This window comes from Chenopodium quinoa, unplaced genomic scaffold (genome assembly GCF_001683475.1).
Source record: "Chenopodium quinoa cultivar QQ74 unplaced genomic scaffold, ASM168347v1, whole genome shotgun sequence".
Lineage (NCBI taxonomy): Eukaryota > Viridiplantae > Streptophyta > Magnoliopsida > Caryophyllales > Amaranthaceae > Chenopodium > Chenopodium quinoa.
In genome coordinates this window covers 14,961,039-14,987,706 of record NW_018742204.1, presented here as the reverse complement: position 1 = coordinate 14,987,706, position 26,668 = coordinate 14,961,039, and the positions used below count along the sequence as shown (strand labels likewise).

Genomic DNA, 26,668 nt, shown 5'->3' with positions numbered 1-26,668 from the left:
AGTGTGAGAACGCAAGATGTTCACGATGTATAACTCAACTGGTTGTGTGATAGGCGTATCAGGATTGAAAACCCTGTTATCCCTTAATAACCAAATACCGCAAAGAGTACCAACGAAGGTGCTAATGTTGGGACTCGAAAGTCCATCCTGACTAATGAAAAGTCGGATATAGTCTCGGATCCAATCTGAGAGCGAAAGGTGTCCATGTGCTTCTGAGTGGATGTGTAAACTTCCACCCTTCCATGATGTCCGTGCAATGTCGCAATCCCTAAACAGATGGTTAAAATCCTCAATCTGCGTACTGCACTAGTCACAGGACACATCTTGAACTGGAACCCCCCTACGTTGAAGCTCACTTTTAACCGCTAAACCGTGATGGAGTAGCTTCCATAAAAAGAGTTTCCACTTCGGTTGTAACTAAAGGGACCAAAAGGTTTTCCAGATTGGATAAACAGAATGAGGAAAATCCTGTTGTATGAGAAGTGCGTAACCCGTCTTGATTGAATATTTTCCCGAGACAGTGCGCGCCCAAAACTGAAAGTTAGCTTCATTTACATCAGGAGCTTCCATTGAAAGAATCGTAGAAGCATCCGAGGTTTGGAAACACTAATGTACTTTATCAACATCCCAGGATAGAGTTTGCGGATGAAGAAAGTAGTTTATCGTCCAATCTGTTGCTGTAGCCAGGAGGATTCCTAGTTTGAATTCCAAAACAGAACCGTTGACCCAATTAGCCTGCCCTGCTAGTATGGAGTGACCATTGCCAACTTTCCAGCTGCACCCTTTGGAGAGCATGCCATCTGCGTGAAGTAAACCTCGAAGGCCGTAAGAGCTTCGACCCGAAAAACTTCTAATAGAAGAAGGAGTGCGGGATAAGAATTGAGCACGGGCAGTAAAGACTCTGGATATGAGCAGCTGAGGGTTGTTAACAATTCTCCAAACCTGCTTCATAAGAAGAGCTTTATTTAGAGTCGAGATACAGCGAATTCCCAAGCCACCCACGAGGAAGATGCATCTTCTAATATAATGTATGCATTATATTTTACAAAGATATATAATTATCAAACCAATATATAATTATCGTTAGGTTTTAATCGTTAATCTAGCTAGCTAGCTTGGTGTGTATTGTGAAATTGGAAAGACATGCATGTATCAAGAATGCAAGGCTTAATTCTTACTCTAATTAAGCATTTCCCAAAGATGATGAAATCTCAATTGTCATGAGGCACATGTCAAAAAGAAAGAAAAAAAAAAAAAGGATGACACATGATGTAAAACACATAGTATAAAGTATCATAGTTTATTACAACTTACATAACATTTTTGAAACCTATCTAAACTACTTAATTTAGATAAATTTTAACTAGTTCATAAAAGTTAAAACTCTAGAAGAAAATAGGAGGGACTCCGAGGAGTGGGAATTGTGCGAGTTGTTGTAGGGTTACACAATTCTAACTCCATTAAGTAATTTTATATAAAACGCTTTTGATGTTTTATTTTTACTACGAGCATTATTTTTAGATATTAGCCTCATTCAAACATATATACTAATTATATTTTTTTTAAAAAAAAAGAAAAAATCACTGGCTAATACTAAAATTAGTACAATGATTTCAATTTTAGTAAAATACAAGTTATTAAATAAGAATTCTAGATTCGCTAAGTGCCTAAATACAACTAAGAAAGTCAATCAATTAGTTAGCTTCCTTAGTGATTAGGAAAATCCATAGAAATGTAATTTTACAGGCCCATAAACTAGCAGTAATAGCTAGGAAAAGCCTGTAATTTTTTTTAAGCTGTCAAAAAATAAAATAAAATAGAAAGGTATGTGTATATATAAGGGGAAAACGAAGTTAGATTGTAAATTAGGATATAATTATATCTTACCTATAATTTGAAATTATTATAGTAATCCTTCATATATGTTATTAATACGGAGTATCTTATTTCCAAATTAATACTATTCAATATCATTCTTACTGCCTAATCTATCTTATCATCATTCTTATCCGCCACATATTTTTATCTGTCACATAATTGTTCTAATCTAACATATCATCATTCTTATCTATCACATTATCATTCAATGTGTACACATATATACCATTTGTTGCCTTCTTTTGTGATCTTTAACATTTGGTTTAGGAGTTTGCTTGAGTTATTAAACGAGACTAACACAGACGGGGAATCGTTTTTCTTGCTACCTTGTACACATTTTTATTTTTGAAGTACCATCAGCCATCACCACCGCCACAAATCAAGGGCAATCCAATTTCCCACAAGAAAAAACAGTCACACAATTGTTAACATTGGACCCATCATCAATAATACTCTTAGCTTCTCAAAGAAAGAAAAAAAATAAAAAAAGAAAACCTTCCTTTACAATGTGGACCCTATGAACCATCACCAATCACATGCAAACACAAGTCACTTATCATCATAATTAATACAGGATGCGATCATACCAGTACTAATGCACTGGATCCCATCAGAACCCCGCACTTAAGCATACTTGAGGGAAAGTAGTATTAGGTTGGATGTCCTACAGAAAAGTCCTTATATTGCACCCTTTTTTTGCATCAAAAAAGAATAATTAATATACGTCTATGAGGTGTCAAAAACTGACCGACTTTTAAAGGTACAACAACCTGACCAAATCTGTCTAATTTAAATAGATTCGATTTAGATTTGATCAATATAGTCGTATAGACACAAGTGCATAACCCAGAGCTAAATGACTCGACCAAATTAAACCTAACCCAAGCCCGTTCGACAACGCGAACCCTCTCAATTACGAAGTATTAATTTATTACATCATAGAATCTTTACTTCATATCATACACCCCATCACACTTGATTACCAACCCACCCTTGCAAATCTCTTATCCTCTGCCTTTAAAAGCCAACAAGTCCCAAAGGCTACATTTACAGTCTGCCTCACTCACTTCTCTAAACATGTCTTCTTCCTTGCTTCTTTGTCTGTTGTTCTTCCTAATTACTGTCAACTTAAATGTAGTATTAACTACTAATTCAACAAATAAACACTCTTATAGTTCAACTAAACACTCCTCAAATTCTACTAAGATTGGTAATGGTTACCGTTTAGTTTCCGTTGAAGAAACCCATGATGGTGGCTTCTTAGCTTACTTGCAAGTTATCAAGAAAAATAAAATCTATGGCCCTGATATTCCTATGTTGCGCCTTTTTGTCAAGTGAGTTTGCTTTGCCTTTTTTAATTTTTTTAATCTCTTGATTTTTTTTTTTCAATTATTGGTGCTTTTGATTTTTGTTTGTTTGTTTTAAGATTTTTGCCTAGACTAGATCAACGTCTCAAATGTCATACTTTCTCCGTTCTTTTTTGTTTTCTACGTTATTGACTCAATGTGGTTATTTGGTTGACATTTACACGTACTCTGTAAATGATTTTATATGTTACCACAAGTCGAACATTGCAACATTATGAAAAGTGGTACATTCTACCACGGCTAAAAGTAGTTTTTTTTTTTTAAAAAAACTTTGTTTTGAGGTATTTTATCTTCATTATTCAATGTCAATTTAGGGATAATGGCTCCCTAATTTTGTACTCCCTCCGTGCCCGAAAGAACGACCCATTTAGTCCAATTTTAGTTCCAAAAAGAATGATCCATTAGCATTAAATACCCACCAATTTTCAACAATATTCGTGCAAAATTAGCTTTTTCATATAAAATTTTGTTTTCCCATATACTTTTATTATTATATCTCTCTACTTTGTTATAAACACAGTTTAAATTTATCTTTTCAATATAGTTTTACTTTTTAAAAAACTTTATTAATACCCGTGAAATCAATTTGGGTCGTTCTTTCGGGGATGGAGGGAGTAGTTTCATTATGTCTAGATGAATGTACATTTTCCTTTACATTGCCACATTTGCCAATATAATGTTAATGAGATCTAATTTAGCCCATTTGGATTTGGGATTTTGGATTATCCAATTCTTGTAATAATACGTGTAAGATCGTCTGACACGAGACCAACTAATACAGATTTCCGATTTATTAGCTCAATAATTGGCATTTTTTTGACAATTTTACCCTTTTTCAGGCATGAAACAGAGGAACGTTTAAGGGTACACATTACAGATGCAGAAAAACCAAGATGGGAAGTACCTTATGATCTTTTACCAAGAGAAAAACCTCCCTCATTAAAAAACACCCTAGGAAAATCCAGAAAAATCCCTCTTTCTGATTCTAAAATCTCAGGAAATGAGCTTATTTTCAGTTACACAGTTAGCCCATTTACCTTCACGGTAAAAAGAAAATCAAACGGTGAAATCCTTTTCGATACGAGCTCGACACAATCCGACCCGTTTAACAGTTTAGTATTTAAAGACCAATACCTTGAAATTACCACAAAATTACCCTCTGATGCTTCACTTTATGGGCTTGGTGAAAATACCCAACCACATGGAATTAAACTTTACCCGAATGACCCTTACACACTTTATACCTTGGATATTTCAGCTATTAATCTTAATACCGATTTATACGGGTCGCACCCGGTTTATATGGATCTTAGAAATGTGGGTGGGCAACCCTTAGCCCATGCTGTTTTATTGTTAAATAGCAATGGGATGGATGTTTTTTACAGTGGTAAATCCTTGACTTACAAAGTAATCGGGGGTGTTTTCGACTTTTACTTCTTTTCGGGTCCCTCTCCTCTTGATGTTGTGAATCAGTACACTAGCTTGATTGGGAGACCTGCTCCTATGCCTTACTGGGCTTTTGGTAATTTCTCACCTCATTACTCATTAATCCTTTATTTCACATTATTGTTTTACTGGTTGATAAATGATAATCTCTATGTCCCTAAATAATACGTACATGATATCAATGACGCGTAATGTTAGAATTGAGTTCAAGGGACCTTTTTCGGGTAAAGGCTACACATACAATCGTTGTATGTGGTCCCTACATACAATCTTAATTTGTCATATTTTTATTGATTTAATTAACCTACAAAATCTAGAAAGTCACGTATTATTTGGCACGACCAATGTTGGAGTTTATGATCTATATAGTTCGTGTATCTATAATATAGCCAGGTAAATTATGTTGCACATGAGAGAATGGTGCTGATTATGAGCTCTAAGAATAGAGTATATTTGCATCAATTGTTTAACATTATCATCCCTCTCAAATCTGCATTAATATATAATTAAGGATGCAATTTGCTTAAACACCGCGATTTGAGGGATCTGCTTTCATGTTTATTTGCCATACGTTGGGCTGCGTTGGTCGGGCCATTTGTCTGTTTTATTAACATAATTTGGTGTAGATTCATGCATTTTATGGTTTTTACAATTAAGGTACGACACATTAAATCCTACTTGGCTTAAACGGTGATCTACTCATATAATAATTATTTTTTTTATAAACTCAATATTTGTCAGTATCATAGGTCCTGGATTGATTTTTTCCATATGATTGATTAGTAAAAACACCCATATTTAGGAAAAAGGAATCAAATAAGAATGATTAATGTATGTTATAGGGTATTGTAATGGTACCTATTGTCTCCTCATTTTCTTTTCATCAATAATGCTAATTTGAATTGATTAATAAGGTTATAAATTTGTTAAATGATAATTGTTGTAACGTATATAAAACAGATGAAGTACTTAAGTTTCATAATGGTTTTGAATTGATTAATAATGGTTTTGTTCTGGAATTCATAATCGCTAAACTAAGCACATTAATTGATTGGGTGAGTTAGGAATTTTAGACGAGGTGTTTTCAATTGTTATCCACTTCACTCTAATTCTTTTTTTTGTTTTGGAAAGCCATGAACAAAAGTAAGGTTCCTTTTTTTTTTTTTTTTTTTTACGGGGTCCTTTTTTAAGTTTGTTGTAAACAATAAGTCGATTTTACTTGTTGCTTCAAATGCTTTGGTCTTTTTCGTTAAGGTTATTAAAAGTCTAGTTGCGTAACTTTAAGTATGTATTCCTCGGAAAAAATGAGAGGAAGAGTGTCTCGGAACAATCGAGAACTTTTTCTCTTCCTCTATTATTTCCAAATCGACTATAGTATATCGTTAGCCTAGTATTGAACGAACTCCATAATATTCTTCCTATTGTGAGTTTATGACAAGACATTAGCATTTAGAAACCAAAACTTTTGTTTGGAAAATCTCACAAATCTTGCCTATGTAAAAGGAGGAAGAAAATCTTATGACAAAAATCTTTAACGTACTAAAAAATAGAGTCATAATTGATGTGAGTAGAAAGTTGTACACATTTCTTGTTCAACGTGGAAGAATAGAAAACGACTTTTGCAGTTGGCTGGGCTATTTCCCCAAATACACTCATCAAAAGTAGCAACTAAATAAAGTGGTCCTTACAAGTAGATAGCATTTTCTGCATTCACGTTTCTTATGATTAAAAAAAATCTCACATGTTATACTTTTTCTTCCTTTGTTTTTTCTCTTCTTTTCGGCCCACATTTTATACTTTTTTTGCAAGTATCCTATCTATTTTGCACACTAATCAAAGTTTTCACATAGAAACATATTTATACTTAAAACTCACCAATACAACGTACAAAAGGTTGAGGTGGTGACACCGAATAGTGGCTTCGCTCTTTACCTTAGATCCCTTTGATTTAAGGATCATATCTCATAGGATTCATTCGAGGGATCCTTGTGGTTTAGGGAGCTCCTTTCTTTTAATTACCAAAACTAATACGAAGTACTATCATCCGTAAAATAGTTTTAAACTCCATGTTGTGTTAACTTACAATAGATGGAAGAAACGATTATATGATCCAAAACGAGCCAAATACTACCTCCTTGTGATGCACATTGTAAAGCCTTGTCTCTACATTTTAGGCTTTTAGCTCCTATTATTTATGTTTGGTAGGTACACTTAATGGAAGAGAGACAAGTAGGTGATGCATTAAACTATTGTTTAGGGGATTGGACCATTTTATAAAGGAGCTTTATTCACTTATTCAGATTTCATAGTCTTAACATTTATGTCATGGTTAATTGGTTATCACTCATAGTCTCATAACTATTAGTAGTGTAATAATATAGTCACTTAACTCCAGATTTTTCTGCTGAAATCTCTCAATCCTTAGCTGCTAATATGTGGTTAAAATGTTCCATGTGCTTTATATATCTCTGCTTTATTTGGTTGAGTGAAAGCGTTAACTGTTATCTGGTCGATACATCAATGTTTTGTTTCTTTCTGCTCCTTACGAAAATAAGGTTGACGGATAATACACCCTACTTGATAAAAATGAAGGAAAGAATAGTATAACATATACACTAGCTAGCTATTTATATCAACTTACCATTTTAGTGGTCGATAGTGTGTAAAAGTTTTGGCACTGGCATTTCCCATAGTTCCTTGTGGCAATCTTTGTACTAAAGAATCATAACCCGACCCAAGTTATTGGTTATTTAAATGATTTGAAAAATCAGGGAATATACCCAAAGGCCAAAATTGAGGTGTCTTGAAACCAAACTGAATGACTCACAGACTCTACCTCCTGAATTTGAACCGAATTGAACCTGAAATCAACTTGTTTGCCCCTCTGTAGAGTATCCAGTTGCCTCTACTATTCAGTGATGCTAAAAAGAAATTGTAAATTAGGATTTTTATTTTCATGGTGATGGTAGGCGCTCAATCAAATGCATATGATGAAAAAGAACTACTGTCCTCTTTTCTTACTACTTAGTACATTTCTCTTGTATTGACTTGAAGTTTGATGTGTGAGATGTTATTTATCCTGTAGGTCTCATCTACTGAGTTAGATGTTATTGGTTGTTAAGGGTTTTGATGTGTAATATCTGCTTTGTTTAATTTTGGTTAGAAAAGAGAAGCATTCTACTGATATGAATATAACTGAGTGACCTTATCTGGTGTTATGAGTTGGGCTGTTTAGTGAAGCATACATTTTGTCTATAGAGTGATGTATTCTTCTTTCTAGCATTCAAAATGAGCAAAGAAGAGAACATAGCTGACATTCGTTTGCATTTGACAGGTTTCCACCAATGCAGATGGGGTTACCATAACCTTTCCGTGGTTGAAAATGTAGTTGAGAGCTACAAAAAGGCACAAATTCCACTTGATGTTATCTGGAACGATGATGATCATATGGATGGGCACAAGGACTTCACCCTCAATAATGTAAATTACTCGCGTCCAAAGGTTTTGAACTTCCTTGAAAAGATTCATGCTCGGGGAATGAAGTATATAGTCATCATTGATCCTGGTATTGCTGTCAACTCGACTTATGGAACATACACCAGAGGCATGGCTGATGATGTTTTCATCAAGTACGAGGGAAAGCCTTACTTAGCCCAAGTGTGGCCTGGGGCTGTTTACTTCCCTGATTACCTCAACCCTAAAACAGTAGATTGGTGGGTAGATGAAATCAAACGGTTCCATGAACTTGTTCCAGTTGATGGCTTGTGGATTGACATGAACGAGGCCTCAAATTTCTGCACCGGGCTTTGCACAATTCCAGAGGGCAAAAAGTGTCCCTCTGGCATTGGACCTGGATGGGTATGCTGCTTAGACTGCAAGAACATCACAAAAACAAGATGGGATGATCCGCCCTATAAGATAAATGCTTCAGGGATCAGTTCACCTGTTGGTTACAAAACCATAGCTACCAGTGCAGTTCACTACAACGGCGTTTTGGAGTATGATGCTCACAGTCTATATGGCTTTGCAGAAACAATTGCAACTCATAAGGGACTTCAAGCCATTGAAGGTAAGCGGCCATTCATTTTGACACGCTCTACTTATGTGGGGTCTGGCCATTATGCTGCTCACTGGACTGGTGATAATCAAGGAACATGGAATGATCTGAGGTACTCAATTTCTACCATGTTGAATTTTGGTATATTTGGAGTGCCAATGGTTGGTTCCGACATATGTGGTTTCTATCCTCAACCTACAGAGGAACTTTGCAACCGTTGGATTGAATTGGGTGCTTTCTACCCATTCTCTAGAGACCATGCTAATTACTACTCACCGAGTCAAGAGCTCTATGTTTGGGACACAGTTGCTGAGTCAGCTCGAAATGCCTTGGGTATGAGGTACAAGATTCTTCCTTATCTTTACACATTAAGCTACGAGGCACACACTACTGGTGCTCCGATTGCTAGACCGCTGTTCTTCACTTTCACCAACTACACAGACTGTTATGGGTTGAGCACACAGTTCTTGCTTGGTAATGGTCTGATGGTATCACCTGTTCTTGAGAAGGGAGCCAATAGTGTGAAGGCACTTTTCCCTCCCGGCTCCTGGTATAGTATGTTCGATATGTCTCAGGCTATTACTTCCAAGGCAGGCAAATACGTCACCCTTGACGCACCATTGCATGTGATCAACGTACATCTATATCAAAACAACATTCTTCCGATGCAACAAGGTGGAATGACCTCGAAAGAAGCAAGGGAGACGCCTTATCATCTTGTAGTGACTTTCCCTGCTGGGGCTAGTCACGGACAAGCCAAAGGGAATCTCTTTGTCGACGAGGATGAACTCCCTGAAATGAAACTGGCAGGTGGATCCTCGACTTATGTCGATTTCTATGCGACTGTGGATCAGAACATGGTTAAGGTTTGGTCAGAAGTTCAAGAGGGCAAGTTTGCTGTAGACAAAGGGTGGACTGTTGGGAAGATATCTGTGTTGGGATTGGGTGGAAATGCAGGAGCCGTCGCAATTCAAGTTGATGGAATTGAAGTAACGAGTGCACCAGACGTAGCTACGATAACATCAGAGCAAAGTTACCACATACAGTCTGATGTAGATGCTGCGATGAAGACCGTGATGGTACAGATTAGTGGGTTGTCTTTGCCTATTGGGAAGAATTTCGCCATGACCTGGAAAATGGGTGTTTAGGTTGTTTGTGGATGATTCAATGCATTCAATTTGTAGACCAGCTTCTTCATATTTTTAGACAGATGATTTCTGATTTTTGTGCACAATTCCCTTAACAGGAAGGGGAAGGAAAAGAGCAAAATTTGTGATCATCCTTTTTCCGAAAAATAGACTAAGTGAAATAAGTTGTAAGCAAATATAGTTGCATTATGGTACGCAGTATATTCTGAATTTTAATAAAAATTCATGCTCTTACAAGTCACAGTAACAATCAAATTCTCATTTAGCATTCCCTTTCCTGGACAAAAAGTTCAATGAGGAAATATAACTAAGAGTGATATCAATATTTTGTATGATTATACTCTTCATATTATTTGCCTCATTTCTAATTTAGGTCATGTTTTTTCTACTTTAAGTTCTGTTCTCTTCACCTTATTTTTGCTGGACTACAAATATTTTAGCTAAATTAAAATTATTTTTATTAATTTATAACCTTAGTTAGTGGTCCAAAAATTGACCATTATGTGGTCAGATTTTGCGACATAACATTTCTAAAACATCATTATACTAGTAAGCATATATTGACAATCACTTAATTTATAGGTATTTTGCCAACAAAGATGGTGACATATGAAAGATTGTGAGTATTTTGCCAACAAAGATGGTGACAATCACTTAATTTATAGGTATTTTGCCAACAAAGATGGTGACAAATAATATGGAGGAACATTATTCGTATAAGACTAGTAATTTCTCAATTTATTCGTATAAGACTAGTAATTTCTCAAACTTAAAAAATCTTAGTGGTTGAAACAATGCCTTGTGTACCAAAGCTCAACGTTCTAATCCCTTATTCAACATTTATTTTTTTGCTCCTCATACAAAAAAGACTTGATTTGTTTTTTTTTTTCTCATTAAAATAGCCTGTTTAAGGAATTCATTATTTTAAAACTTGGTTGAAGCCTCGGACTCTCGCTTTATTCTCTTTCCAAAGTTTTAAGCCTATATCTCTCCTTTTATAAGGTTGAGGAACAAAGTCAATGGAAGAATCATATAAGGAAAATAGAGCAACTTTAATGGGATTGAGGGAGTATGTTATTAAACTCTAAGATTTAGAGTGGTGTTTGTATGATCCTATATTGTCTTAAAAATACTACGCTCAAATATATGTTAAGTGAACATGCACGAGATGTTTTTTTTTTTTTTTTAATGCACGAGTTTACATAATAATGTAATTTGGACCACAAAGTATAAAATTAGACTTGTTCAAATAATATTGTTAAAGAATATTCATACAAAGTTTAATCAAACAACCCCTAAAAAAATAATAATAATAAATAAATAAATAAAAAGTTAAATCAAACAAAACCTTAAGTTTGTGCTTGCCTAATTAAAATTTTATTTTATTAAAAAGTACTTATGAGTATGAGTTTTGTTAAAAACTTAAAATGAAAGGTCAAGAGATTTGAATAATCCTTGTACTTTTTAAATAGTACTTTTTATGTATGTAGTGCAATAGTAGTATTTTTTTCTATCATATTTCCACCATCATGCTCCCATTATTTACAGAAATGACATCCTATTTGCATACTAAATATACAGGACCTATGCGCCAATACTTCTCCGATCTTGATGGGTAAATCTGACAAAACTGGCCTAACCCGATACACACAATTAACTTGAAGGCTGAAATATATGAACAGGCCCCATACCAAGCTTGAAAACATAGATTGAAATTTAAAGAGACTGGCTCGGTTTGATTCACAATTGGCCTGATCATTGATGACATTCCAGTAGAAAGGTATCCCCAATCAACCCAAAATGAAAAAATTGCATGATTTTAATGATGTAAAAATCATATCCACACTGCTGTAATTGCATCAACTTATTCAACATTACATGGTTAAGGAACTTGTTAGTTCTGAATTGAAGTTAATCAAATAGCTAGGACTTCTCTCTCAAAAAAAAAAAAAAAAAATAGCTAGGACTTCTTATTTATCATGTTATGTATATTAATTTTGAGAGTGTATATAATCAATCATGATTTTAACTTTTAACCATTGATTTAAAATTTTGATTGATTGGATCTTCTAATATGTACTTGTATAATATTAATTTTATTAACAAAACATGCTCTTTTATAAAATGGTGGGAAACTTATGTCGAAAAAATTGAGTTTATGTTTATAAGGAAAATAAACGTTAATGAATTATTTTGTAGAGCAACCACACTTTTTAACAAGTACTTCATAATTTGATTTTTTGCATAATTCATATACAGTATTTCATTTTGACAAAACATTTACATCAGTATATGAAACAAATTCTAGCATATAACATACTCCCTCCCCATAATATAGTTCTTGTTTGTGTTTTTTAATGGTATTTAAGAAATAGGAGGAGAAAATGGATAAAGTATATTAATAAAAGTGAAAAGTACAATCCTAGAGAAAAATTAGAAAGAGAAAGTGAAAAAAAGTACAAGGCATATGCAAAATTCAACGATAAATTAGGAAGTACAATGAATAAAGTTTAAAAAGTGAGGATATAATAGTCGTTATATACATTCTAAAAAAATGAATAGGAACAACATTTTAGTTCACCAAAATAGGAAAATATGATGAGACGAATGGAGTATTTGATTTGTATTATCTTGACGTATAATTTTAATATATCAACAATTTTTTTTTTTACTCGTAAGATAGTCCCTCTACATTTTTATTTGTATCTATTTGACTTATATTGATTAACATGTAACTTTGATTTTAAATATCTTTAGTTGACATGTTTCTTTAGTCACATTTGCTAATGCACAAATTCACGTTAATATCTTTAATTATCGATATGAAAAAATTATAAAAAATTGATATTTTGAAAATATATATAGTGATGAATCTAACTAGACCGCACATGACTATATTTTTCATTACTTATAACGGTATAAATCGCAAAATATGATTAAAAAAAAAGTATGAGTATTGCTAAAGTTAAAACGTGATAACTAATAAAAAAAATGGAGGTAATATTATATAGTTATTGTAAAATAAAGGGAATAAGAGAAGAATTGAGGAGAGAATAAATCTGTGTATCTTATTCCATATGATAAGGTGTATACATACATACAATATATTAGGGTTTGATTGGATAACCCTAGATCTAGATTGTTCCGGAATGATACAAAGGAGGATAATGGATATCCACAAATATTTCATAACACTCTCCCTTGGATGTCCATTATCGAAGATTGTGCCTCATTAAAACCTTACTAAGAAAAACCTTGTGGGATAAAAACATAGTTAATGAAAAAGAGTACATCATTCTTCGTAATACGCTCGAGATGCCGCCTCATTAAAAACTTTACCAGGAAAACCCAATTTGGGACAAAACCATGGTCAAGGGAAAAAGAGTGCAGCGCGTATTTTCTCCCCCTGTTGAATACATAACTGTACTTGAGATCTTCTAGTACCGCAACGATGAATCCAATATGTTTGGATATCTTCTAATATGTAGTAAGTAAAGTATCATCCGTTGATCTTCGACTCTCCTAAGTTGAAGTTGCATCTTCAATTCTTCAGGTCTTCACGTGAACATGTGAAGTGTCTTCATTTCACCATACTTGTGTTTATCTCTAAAAATTAAACTTATGCAGTTATGACTTCTTCTGGAAGTCGTTAATAATAGAAATTGATAATTATTATTTGATCAAACATTCATTAATAGACAAAACTTGACATTATTAATGTCGTTCTTCAATCTCATATGAATTATAATATAACATATGCAATTATATACATTAATCATGGTTCTTCTGGATCTTAAGAAACAGTCTCACGCATAAGTATCCCGTTTCTTTAGAAGTTTCATAATTAACTACACGATAATTTTTCTACGTATAGGAATAGTAAATCTCACTAACTCTTATATACCCAAACTTCAGGTTGAGATGTCAATGATGTAGTCACATAAAATTTTCAAGAGTTTGATAATTGTAATATTCAAAAATTTGTAGGGATGATTATTTAAAAACGTCGTATATAAGTTCTTCAAGAACTCTTCTTACATGATTCACAACATGTTATTAAATCGACGTTTTCAATATTTTCATCACAATATAAGCCCATAGGAACATAAGTATTTCTTTCTAATTTTTCATCAAAGTTGTAAATATGTCTTACTATACTTTGACTAAACATTGACATACACCACAATATTATATAGAAAATAAAGCATGCAATATGATATATAAAAATATGATAAACAACTTATACAATGAGTAATGCATTTACAACTTCGAACATATACAATGAATAATCCAAAAACCTAAGACTCACATATGCATATGAACATAAATAAGACTCAAAATAATACAATGTGGATTTTAAAAATCCATATTTCTTTGGACTTCTGGTCCATGATAAACTTTTATTATTATCATCATGTCGACATTAAAATGGACATATATTCCAGATCCCTTATTCACTAGTCCATTATATCATGCATATGCATTATTTATCGGTTCCATCATATATCGGTATCATCATATAATTCCTCAAGGTACAATTTTAATTTGCATGCTATTTTGACAATGATATCTGAATACATTTTTCATTGGTACCATCATAATTTTTCTTACATCATAGGCCAACTATAATAATAATTCAGATATCTATACCACTTTTAGGGTATTTCATTCACTTTGGTATTTATATACTATTACACTATTAGTGTTAACTGCACTATTTTGCCAAATATCATATCTATTAAACATATCTTTATTTTGGAACCGATCATATACAACCTACACTTCAAGTGTAGTGATTCAAGTACAATTGGCAAGATTTTATCTCAATGTATACACATAATTAATATGACCAAAATGTATCTTCAACGCTATGCAACATGAGTCATAACTGAATACAAATCAAATCATAAACGTGCAACATATCTTGATAGCATATGGGCGAAAGTTGGCTAGAAAATATTTTGAATTACCATTATTTATATAGGGATCATCAGTTTAATTAATTTTTGCCAATTTACTCCAATTCTCCCCCTAAGTTGGTAAAATATCTCATATATAGGGGCATCACAGTTCTTCACCAACTTAGTATACAAATTTACAATAAAATTCATTTCATGGGAGGATCATAATCAACAAAATTTATCTCTCAGAATAATTATATTCAAACAATCTTTTATCTCTTCTAGAGAGCAATTTTAAATTATTTCTCCATTAACTATACATTGCATAATACATATGTATTTATTATTAAATCTTTCACAATTTGTTCTCTTCAGGAGATCAATAATTCAACATCAATGGGGAGACATATGTTGTGCAGTTGAATTTCCTTCTTTTCTATTTCTTATGTGCTGACATACAATAGCCCTAATCAAGAGAATTGTTATACAAATATAAACTTTTTTTTTTTTTTTTTTTTGTAATTTCACTAGGTGGTGATCTTCGAGATCAGTAGAAACATTGATAGTAACACTAGTTACTTAAAATTTTCACATATAATTTGTACGTGGTGAGCTTTTGGTCACCTAATATTTGTCAATATATAAATTATTCTAGTGAACTTCTGGTCACCAATTATTCAGATTGACCAATATATTATCTCTTGAACTTTTCTTTTTACACAAACTATTAAAAATCACAATCTAAATATAGCTCAATCTCAATGTTATGTCTTGCTATTCAATTTATTTCATATATTTAACATGAGAGAGCGTCAGCACATTATTTCTTTCATATCAAATGAAACTTTAGGTTTTCATAACGGGAATTTATTAAACCCCGGATGGCCTAATTATTAATTATCACATCCAATCACTTTTGCTTTAATATTTAAATTATGATCAGTTTTATAATATTGGTGATCACCTTATTAGAGATACTTTATGCATGGCCATGAAAATGATGTGATATAAGTACACCAGTGTGTTTCTTTCTACAATTGGCAAGACAATTAACTAATACTCATACTCTACTGGAGCATTGATTGTAATCTTGATACATGTTAACCTTGTTGGACAACATTTTATACTCTTCTAGAGTACTTTTTATAATCATATCACATTTTAATGTATTAGAAATGATCTCTTCAGGATATACATAAAATGTGTCACTTAGCTTTCTCAAATTTGTCATTGTCAATTATTGCTTCTTTCCTGTTCCAAGGATTCTTATCGTTGCAACCTTTTGCATTACCACACTTCAGGGGTGCTAGTTCAATAGCAACTGATCTTGTCCACCTAGGACATCAACTTAATATGTACATTTATAGCTATTATATAGGTAATGACATTTATTCATATCCATCTTCAGGATGGTATCATGCTAAATATTTGAATATCATGTGGCCACCTCTATTAAATAAATTATTGATGTTTAGGCTAGTGTATGTACCAAACTGACCATTAACATATTTAATTATTTATGTGCAAGGATTACATAAAAACAGTGGAATAAACACTATCTCCCCCTACTCCTTGCATATGGGGGTATAAAACTAGTCCAACAATCTTTAAATCCATCTTCTTCTCAAGCCATAACAATGGTGCTGATAACGTATTGTAAAATAAAGGGAATAAGAGAAGAATTGAGGAGAGATAAATCTGTGTATCTTATTCCATATGATAAGGTGTATATATACATACAATATATTAGGGTTTGATTGGATAACCCTAGATCTAGATTGTTTCAGAATGATACAAAGAAGGATAATGGATATCCACAAATATTTCATAACAATAGTAGTAAAAGCTCAAAATGTTTTTTTTTAATAAAAAAAGTGATAAGAGTAGATTTTTTTGTGTGTAACATGGATAATATAGGGGCCTACAACTGCAACAACACCTACAAAAACTCTGCTACTAGTTTCTCCATCCATCTTTAAAAATCAAATCCAATAAATTCTATTAATTCCCCTTCTCTTCTCCCCTTATTTCTGCATGACCCCTCTCTTGTTCAAACAGCTGTAAGACACCTTGCTATAACTACATAACACGTGTCACCTTCCCCATTTGTTTGTGTAACCATACTTTGGCGCCAAAATGGTAGCCTAGTAGCTTCCACGTCAGCAGATTTGGCGGGAAACTCCAACCACTTTCCCGCTTTTACCTCAACTTCGGTCCACTTATTGGAATTTGCGTAGCCCACTTGATTTGCAGCCTCCTCCTTCTCTTACTTTTCAGTGTTTCCTTTTTTCCATATATTTTATATATTTTTTTAATAAAATATAACGACCTCTTTACCTCACTCTCTTCACAATTTGTAAAGTTCACATCATCATGCATATTTTTTGTTTATATGTTTGTATGCATGCATGGCATATAATATTATGGGCATGAATAAGTATGGTGATGGATTGTCATCATTATGTCATGGTCTCATAGACTTAAACTTGGCCCATACAATTTTGACTTTTAATGGTAACACTCAAATATTCCATTGTACTTTTTCAATTTTATTTCCAAGTTAATTAGTCACATTTTATTATTTTAACATGCTTGTATAACTTATAATAATGATCCCATAATTCACATTTTATAAATGATATTCAAATGAAATGTTTTGATTTCTTTTACATAAAAGTACTCCATCTGTTTTTAAATACTTGCTCAATTTCTAATTTTTGCACTATTTATTTGTTCTACTTTGACTAATGTTTGTGATATACATAAGAAAAATTATAATCTTGTGAGTACTTGTTGGAATCATCTCAATTAGTAAAATATTAATTTTCAATTGTTAGAATCTATACTTATTGATAATTAAAAATATTAGTGATCAAAGATTAGCATCGGCATGCGTGTCCAAGAAAAATGGAGCAAGTATTTAAAAACGGAGGGAGTATTTATTTAGAGAAGGTTTTGCGTAACATCATTTCACGTGAATTCGATTTATAATGCACACATCCATCTCTACCCATTACCACTGCCTAGCCACATCTCGGCGGTCGGCGACCACCCTCCCCCCACACATCCCCTGGCGCCGACGACCATCCCATCCATTCCCCGACAGAGAAACGCACAATTAGTGATTGTTAGGCTTTTAAGAATCTATTATTAGCTTCGGATTCCTCCTTTGTTAGGGAGGACGTAAAAGCTATGTGTGTTGTTTTTTGTTCCTTGATTCCGAAGGGATTTCATTTTAGTACAGAACAACCGGTGCATATGTGGATCGCTTTGAGATTTGTTTGACTTAGGGCCTGTTCTCATACGTTGAAATTCAGTTCAATTCAGTTCAGCTCCTAATTTACTTCTCTTATAAAATATTCATTTCGGTTCAGTTTAGTTCAGTTCAGCTGAGTTCAGTCAATGAGGACAGGCCCTTAGAGATGACAAAAGCTTAGAAGATGTCGCTGAAAAATATGTTCACGAATTGCTACGGCTATACTTCTTTGAGTTCCCCTATTTTAAATATTTTGATCAATATTGTCTAATATCTGATACTTATAAACCAATATCTGACTATAATAACTAATTGCTGACACTTTTAATCTAACGTCTGATAACTATTATCTAATTTCTGACAATTACAATATAAAATCTTATTATTATAATCTAATATCTTACTATTTAATCTAATTTCTGACAATTAAAACCTAATATCTGACACTTATAATCTAATATCTGACCATTATTATCTAATTCAGGACACTTTTAATCTAATATCGCATACTTATAACTTAATATCTTACCATTATTATCTAATTTCTGACGAGTTATGCCCAATTAATTCTCCAGATAAATTTTGTTTATATGGGGGTATATCGTCTTTTCAAGTACTAGTGGAAGGGTACATGCGTCGTTTCATGTACTAATTGAGGGGTACATGAGTAATTTCCTAAATGCAAGTTGCAAACTATTGAATAAATGACATCACTTTTTCAATTTATTTACAGAAATCCTACCAGATTAAAAAAAATTCATTTATCTGGCAGATAAACTTGTATTTGCCTAGTTCTGGCAATTAAGATTTTTTTTTTCTGTTTGTATAACCGGCTCACTTTAGTCCGTTCTACACAATACTTTTCCATTTATTTAATTCATTTTGATTAATGTTAGTTGTCATTTATACATTAATATATATATATATATATATATATATATATATATATATATATATATATAAAATTATGTAACGAGTTCTTGGTGAAATTGTCTCGGTAAATAAATTATTAACATTTAGTTGTTATAATTTTATTTATTGATTGTTAAAAAAATTATTGGTTAAAGTTTTACTATACATTAGTATTTCCTTCGTTTTTTTAGTTGACACGAATCTTTAATCACATTTGTCAATGCATAAATTCAATAATTAATATCTTTAATTACCGATAATAAAAAATTATAAAAAGTTGATATTTTAAACATATACTACCTTGGGATTGTATTAAATGCAACTTTGAAATTTTTTGTATCTCACAAATAATACCCCAAAGTTGCATCTAATACGATCCGGAAGTAGTATATATTATGACAAAACTAATAAGATCTCACTTGACTATACTTTACTTCATATATAAATTACAAAATATGGTCAAAGGGGTTGAAAAAGTGACAATTAATAAAAAACGGAAGTAATATATGTGTCAGGTCAAATATTTTACTTACAAGATAAATACACAGTAAAATAATAATCATCTTTTATTACCGAATAAGTTGCTAATATCAATTCAATATCAATCGCCACAAAGTTTTAAACACTAATCCCTTAATTTATTTATTTTACTCTAATAATCTACTCTGTAATTCACTCCGTCATAAAAGAGTTGATAAACTCCAATAAATCACTATTTTAAAAAAAAAAATCTAATAAATCATGGTCCTTTGAAAAACGTTGTTGCACCACTGCACTTGTGTTTTGTTTTTATAGTTTTCAGTTTTTTTTTTTTTTTTTTTTTTTTTTTTTTTTTTTTAAAAGGAAACTGGAATTATATTGTCAGTTTTTAAAATTATCATGATTTAAATAAATTTGACTAATATTTTATTTATTACGTAGTATATGATATCTATCATATGATTTTGAAAACCAAAATATAGAAAAACATAACAATGCTAAACGAGCTGGAAAAATCGGATTCAATCACACTTTGGTTTTTTTTTTGTTTTTTTTTTTGGTGAAAGAGAGGGCAAGCCCTTGAACAAACAAGCAAACAGAAAGTAAACAAACAGAAAACAAATAAACGAAAAACAAACCAGCTAAAGCAAAGCTAACATAATGCCATAAGGGCACAACTATATATTATTCTATTGCGGCACCATACGACCCAAAGCCACCCCTCCTAAGTCCTTCAATAAAACGGCTTGAAGATCCATTAGGACCGCTTCAAAAAGGATAAAGGATAGAGTTGCATTCACACCGTAATTCGCAAGCCAATTGGTCACCCGATTAGCCTCACGATATATAGCAATGTGAGATATCAACATCCTAATCTCTCTCGGAGATCAGGACCTTGCACCTGCGCAAGATGTGAATAAATGGAGATTTGGCAAGGACCTTATCTACCAACATACGAGCAATGGCCTCAGAATTGACTGAAACCTGGATTTTGCGATGTCCAACATCCTAGGCCACCTGTAATCCTTTCATAATAGCCATGAGTTCGGCCTTTGTGTAGGAACAAATGCCACAGTTCAAGGCAAAACACTCATATAACTCACCACCGCAACCTCTGATTATTCCACTAGCCCCCGCTGCACCAGGATTTCCTTTTGAAGTACCATCGGTATTCAATTTTACCCATCCTACGCTCGGAGTCACCCATCTAATATAAACCAATTCCCTTTTGCGCTTTCCTCCTTGTTGAGCCATATAAGTTCTACTCTCCATGGGCTTGTTTAATTAAGCCAACTCTAGCAAAAAATAAACACAATTTGATCCAAGGGGATGTTCGGCTCCACATTGAAAGACCTCTCGTTCCTCCATCGCCATAACCACCAACAAGTCACTGCAAATACTCTTGGTCATTCTTCACCCCTAGTTGAGTCCCCACTCGCAATATTCTCTAGCAGCCAATTAGCAAAAGGAGGCTCTTCATTGCTGCCACTGTCACGAGCCCCTAACTTCCACCAAATGTTTCTGGCTAAAGGGCATACACGTAGTATATGCTCTGTAGTTTCCTCTGTAGCTTCGCACGCAAGGCATCTAGGATCCTCAGTCAAACTTCAAACAAACTTGTTCTTATTTTTCATTAATCTATCTTGTGTGGCCAACCACAAGAAGAAACGAATTCTTTGAGGGACTGGGAGTCTCCAGATTAATTTCCACCCTTAAAAATCAAACGGATCGACTTCCACCTCTTCTCGAATTATAGCTATAGTAGAATTAAATGAAAAACCTCCCGACGGAGTGCCTTTCTAATAAATTTCATCAACAATCTCCTCATCATAAATGACACAGTGAGCATCAATCTCACCTAAGGTCTGCTCCGAGAAATAATCAGCAAATTTTTCCAGTTTCCACCCTGTGTTCAAGTCCCACATTTCTTTCACAGTCATATCATATCCTAGACAGTTACAGGGGGGTCTCGGTTTGCCAACTCAAGAAGAGGTTGATCCGTCGCCCATCTATGGTGCCAAAAAGAAGGTTTACGAACCATTTCCAACCGCCATATTCACCCCTTTTCTCACAATATCAATGATGCTCAAAATCCCTTTCCAAGTACTTGAGGAATTGGTCTTCGATTGGAACATATCAAGGTCGCTTCTGTTGTCACAACACTTCGCTCTCAAAATACACGACCACAGAGCATTCGATTCAGCCAGAATATGCCAGCCAAGCTTGGCTAAAAAAGCTTTGTTTGCATCCCTCATCATACAATAAAACCTAGGCCACCCAAGTCCTTTGGTTTCGTGATGTTCTCCCAGGATACAAGATGAACTTTTCTTTTGCCATCTAACTCACCCAATAGAAAACTTCTATTTTTCCTATCAATCTCATCACAAGTTGATCTAGGGAGCTTGACGGATTGCATAGCATAGGACGGGATCGTGCTCAGATTTGATTGCACAACCAAAGTGGCTCGGCCAGTGAAAGGGTTTTAGTCTTCCATCATGCTAATTTGCCATTCACCTTGTCGACAAGATATCGATACTCCCATTTAGATGTCCTACCATTGACTGTTGGGACACCTAAATATTTTCCAAAGTCTTCCGTGGAATCCATACCGAGGCAATCACATACTTTATCCCTAATATTAAGATTAGTATTGTTCGATCGAAAAATAAATTTTCGATTTATCAATACTCACCTTACTTCCAGATGCTTTGAAAAACTAATCAAGGCAATACTTCATAACTTTAGCCTTTTCTTCCGAAGCTTCACAGAATAAAATTAAATCGTCAGCAAAAGCAAGGTTTGAGATAGTCGGTCCATTACGGCTTGCTTTCACCGGCTTCTAACTCCCTAATTTGACTTCCCTAACAACTAAGTGAGACAAACGCTCCATGCAAATAGCATAAATATAGGGCGAAAGGGGATCTCCTTTCCGTATGACACGAGTAGGAGAAAAGGCTTCCATTGGCTCTCCACTCCACAATATTTTCAATTCAGTCGAAGTAATACATTGCATTGTGAGTTCCACCATAGCCTGAGGGAGACGGAGTTCCATAAGTGACTCTCTAATAAATTTCCAACGGAGTTTATTATATACTTTCTCAAAATCTATCTTCACTTCCATGTAGCCTATCTTGCCTTGTTTTCCTCTCATACTATGTAGCATTTCTTGGACAATAGTCACATTATCCGTGATATGAGGTTTAGGAACAAAGCTACATTGCGTTGGGGATATGAGAGTTGGGAGTACCGGTTTAAGCTGATTAACAATCACCTTCGTCACAATTTTGTAGGTTATATTATATAACCCAATAGGCCAAAATTGCGGCCTATTTCCGGGGTTTCAAATTTTGGAATTATAAAAAAGCGTCATTAAAACCCTTCGGAAAATCCTTTCCTTCTAGCACATCCTTCACCATTCGAATAAGACTCGGGCTAACAATATCCCAAAAATTTTGGTAAAAGATACGCTGGAAACCGTCGGGGCCAGGGGCTTTGTACGGATTCATACTCTGTAGGGCCAACTGCACCTCGCTGCCAAAAGGGTCGAGACAAAGGCTCTAAGTCAGAGCTCGAAATTTCAGGAAATTAGTCCCATAAAAGCTGAGTATTAACATGACCTTCGACTTCTTTTTGAAACAAATTTTTCCAGTAAGACAAAACCATCTGTTGAACCTAGTTCGAGTCAGTCACTATTCCCCTAATCCATCCTTGAGAGTCTCAATTATATTCCTCCTCCTTCTAATTATTGTCGATAGGTGAAAGTATCTCATATTACGATCACCATCACTAATAGCATCAACTCTCGATTTTTGAAACTAAAGAAGTTCTTCAGCATTCATCTTCCATTTGTTTCTTAAGCTCTGCTTCAAGGGTAATAATAAGGTGAGTTTGTCTACCCTTCAAAAGCTCAATCTGATTCCCTTCAAGCCTTGCCCACAATTCTGATTTTTGCGAAAAACTTTGTAAAATTCTTCTTTATTACACCTATCTAACTTTTCCGCAAACACCCCTAAGAAAGGAACAACTAGAATGTCATTCTTCCAGTTATCACGCACAAAATCACTTAATTTTTGGTGAGTTAATCACGCGGGCTGAAATCGAAAGGGCTTTAAGCTCTTTTGGGTTGGGGCAAAGCCCGAGGTGCTTATCAAGATTGGACAGTGGTCCGAGGTTAACTTTGGTAAATTTCGAACTGCACCCTCCTCAAACCTCAGTCTCCACGCATCATTGGCAAGACCCCTATCAAGCTCGCACTTTTAAAAGTAGCCGGGGTCAAGCCTCGAAACCATGTATGTGCTAGTCAAGAGCATCCAAGATTGATTAAATCATTGTTCTCCACCCATTTCGCAAACTCTCGACACCTTCTTTGCATTTCAGAACCTCCAGAGCCGTTTCTTTCGTCCATACTCATAGTCTCGTTGAAATCGCTGCCAAAAGCCAAACACCATTATACTCATCTTTTATTCTTTCTGTTTAGGGTAATTTCACCCTGCCACGTGGCCCAATCAGAGGGAGACACGTGTCAGCCCCAAATTGGTCCAAAATGGACCAATCCCTGCTCGACACGTGTCATTCCAGAAATAAAGGGAAAAGGCGGCCTTCAGGCCCAAATCCCGAGAATGCCGCAAAACGGCGCAGCCCACCAATGATTAGGGTTCAGTGACCTAATCAGGGGCACAATTCCCAATGACCCTATAAATAGGGAGATGTCCCTCATTTTGAGGACAAGTTTTATCTTTATTACACAATTACTCTTTGATAGAGACATCCTGAGCTTGGAATCCGAGCAGATCCCTACTTAAATTTCCGCACCTTTTTTCTCCCTTCAAGTTTCTAACTTGTGCGTCGGAGGCAGAGCACCACCCAACTGGTGTCTCCATTTGTTTTGCAGGTACAACTCACCCCGGACCAGTCTTCGTGTTGTAACTCTCCCGAGGGACAAAAACACCCAAAACATTTGGCGCCGTCTGTGGGGAGAGTACCTCGAAGATGGTTCAAGAGTTTGTACCCCCTAACCGTCTGGGCGAAGACCCAGAAGTCTTTACAGACCATGAGGAGGATGAGGATCCTCAGGTCAAAACCTCTACAGCCAAAGACGACTCTCTCAGAGTCAAGCACATCCGGTCCAGGGAAACTCTAGAGCGGGGTGCCTCCCAAGCGGGTCCGAGCAGGCCCACTGAACAGCCAGATGGGGCAACCCAAACGGCAGCAGGATCAGCCCCTGTCACCCGAGACGAACTCATGAGGTTCATGATGAGTTTCAAGGGTGAAATCACAGAGTTGATCACTAAGAGCCGGGTTGGTCCAAGTAAAGGCCAGTCGGCGAAGAAGACTCCTCCAGGGAAGGGGAAGTCAATTAGAAACCGGCAGCCCACTCCCCATCCAAAGGAGAAGGCAGCTGGGACCATTGATTGGTAAAAGATTCTCCTTCCTGGGAACAATACCAACAACACTCGCCGGCCTCAGCAGCCGGTGAGAAGTAAAAAATCAACTATTGATGCCCGGGAGATCATCAACCGGAAGAGAAATCAATCGCTGGCTGAGTCGGCTTCAACGTCGAATTTCCCAGACAGCTTCAACAACATTTCTGCAGGAAGTGCACCTTCCTTGCATGAGAATCAGACGGGCGGTAATACCGTCCATACTGGCCCTCATATGATCGGAGCTGTCCCGTATGTGCCTACTCAGGCCTACGGGCAGTATCCTCCTCACTTCATGCAGCCGACCTTCTTTGGGGGTCAGGCGGCATACCCAAACGTCCAACCATTGGACTGGAAGCTTCGCCTGCTGCGCCTGGGTGAACAACCTTCAGCGTTTACTCGGGAGATAAACGAGGCGGCTCAGCCGGCCAAGGTTAAGAATGTAATGGTTGGTACCTATGACAGTACCTCCAACCCGGAAGACCACCTCATGGCGTACACCAACCTCATGTATCTGCAGGGGTTGGATGATGCCACGTGGTGTCGGTGTTTCCCGGCTCTATAAGGATCCGTCCAACTAACAATGGTTTGACAATCTTCCAGCCAGGTCCATCGATAGCTTCAGGAAGCTCGCCTTCCTGTTTGCTTCCAACTTCTCAATGAACATCCCTGCTAAGAAAACAAGCCTTGATTTGAGCATTGTTAAGCAGTGAGAGAGAGAAGGGCTGCGCTCATATGTCAGGCAGTTCAATCTGATAAGAATTCAGATTCAAGGACTGTCTGACGAGGTAGCTTTTACAGACTTTTTTAAGGGTCTGAGAGACGGGTCGACCTTTAAGTTCGACCTCGTCAGAAAAGGGGCTTTCACCTTACAGGCGGCCCTGAGGGAGGCGGAAAACTACATTCAAGCTACCGACCTCTGCTCGCCTGGTAGCCAGTCGGACTCCAAGAAGTCTGACAAACAGAAAGACAGTCGGTCAGCTCAGCTGGCTAAAAACAAATAAGAGAGCAAGAAAAGAAAATAAGTCTGGGCGGTTACTGATTCTGACCAGCCGTCCCAGAAGAAAAAGAAAGAGTTTAAACCGTACGTCCCCAAGTACGAGTTTAACAAAGATTGCAACTCCATCCTCATGGAGGTAAAGGACCGGCTGTCATTGAGAAGACGAATCCTATGAAGAGTTATGTCCAGTCACGGAACAAAAATAAATTTTGTCAGTTCCATGAGGAGGCCGGCCATGACACCAACGACTGCTTCAGTCTTCAGCGTGCGTTGGACCGTCTGGCTGACAAAGGGTTGTTGAAGTCCTACATTTCTAAGTCCCCAGTCGGGGCAAAAAAGAAAAACAAGGGTCAGTCCTCCAAGACTACCCCCCAGCCTGCTAGTAGCTCGGATACCGTTAAGGAGCCGGTCTACACTATAGCAGGCGGGTTCTCATGTGGTGGCCCTACCATCCGGGGCACCAAGAGCCATCTTCGAAAGATGGACAAAGATGATAATGAGCAGGCGTCTGCCAGCTCTTCCTTCCCCGATGTCTTGATCACTGAGAAGGATAGGGGCAGCGTCCGCCGTCCTCATGATGACCCAGTGGTCATTGAATGTAAGGTTGCCAACCAGTTAGTTGGACGGATCCTTATAGACACCGGCAGCTCATCAGACATCATCAGCCTCCGGTGCCTGCAAAAGCTGAAATACAATGTCAGCAGCATGCATCCGGTCACCCACCCCTTGGTTGGTTTTGGGGGTGGGATGGTCTACCCAGCCGAAAGGATTGACTTACCCATCCGGCTGGGAGAGAAGGGCCA

The 26,668-nt window shown here is 35.7% G+C and overlaps 1 protein-coding gene across 1 annotated transcript; it reads left to right on the top strand.

Annotated features, from left to right (window-relative positions):
* The first annotated feature begins 2,693 nt into the window (after positions 1–2,693).
* Positions 2,694–10,143, top strand: LOC110719422 (alpha-xylosidase 1-like). The gene is made up of 3 exons (XM_021898365.1): positions 2,694–3,212; positions 4,085–4,767; positions 8,026–10,143. The coding sequence occupies exons 1-3, from the start codon at positions 2,956–2,958 to the stop codon at positions 9,894–9,896; spliced, it is 2,811 nt and encodes a 936-aa protein (XP_021754057.1). The 5' UTR covers positions 2,694–2,955; the 3' UTR covers positions 9,897–10,143.
* The last annotated feature ends 16,525 nt before the right edge of the window (positions 10,144–26,668 follow it).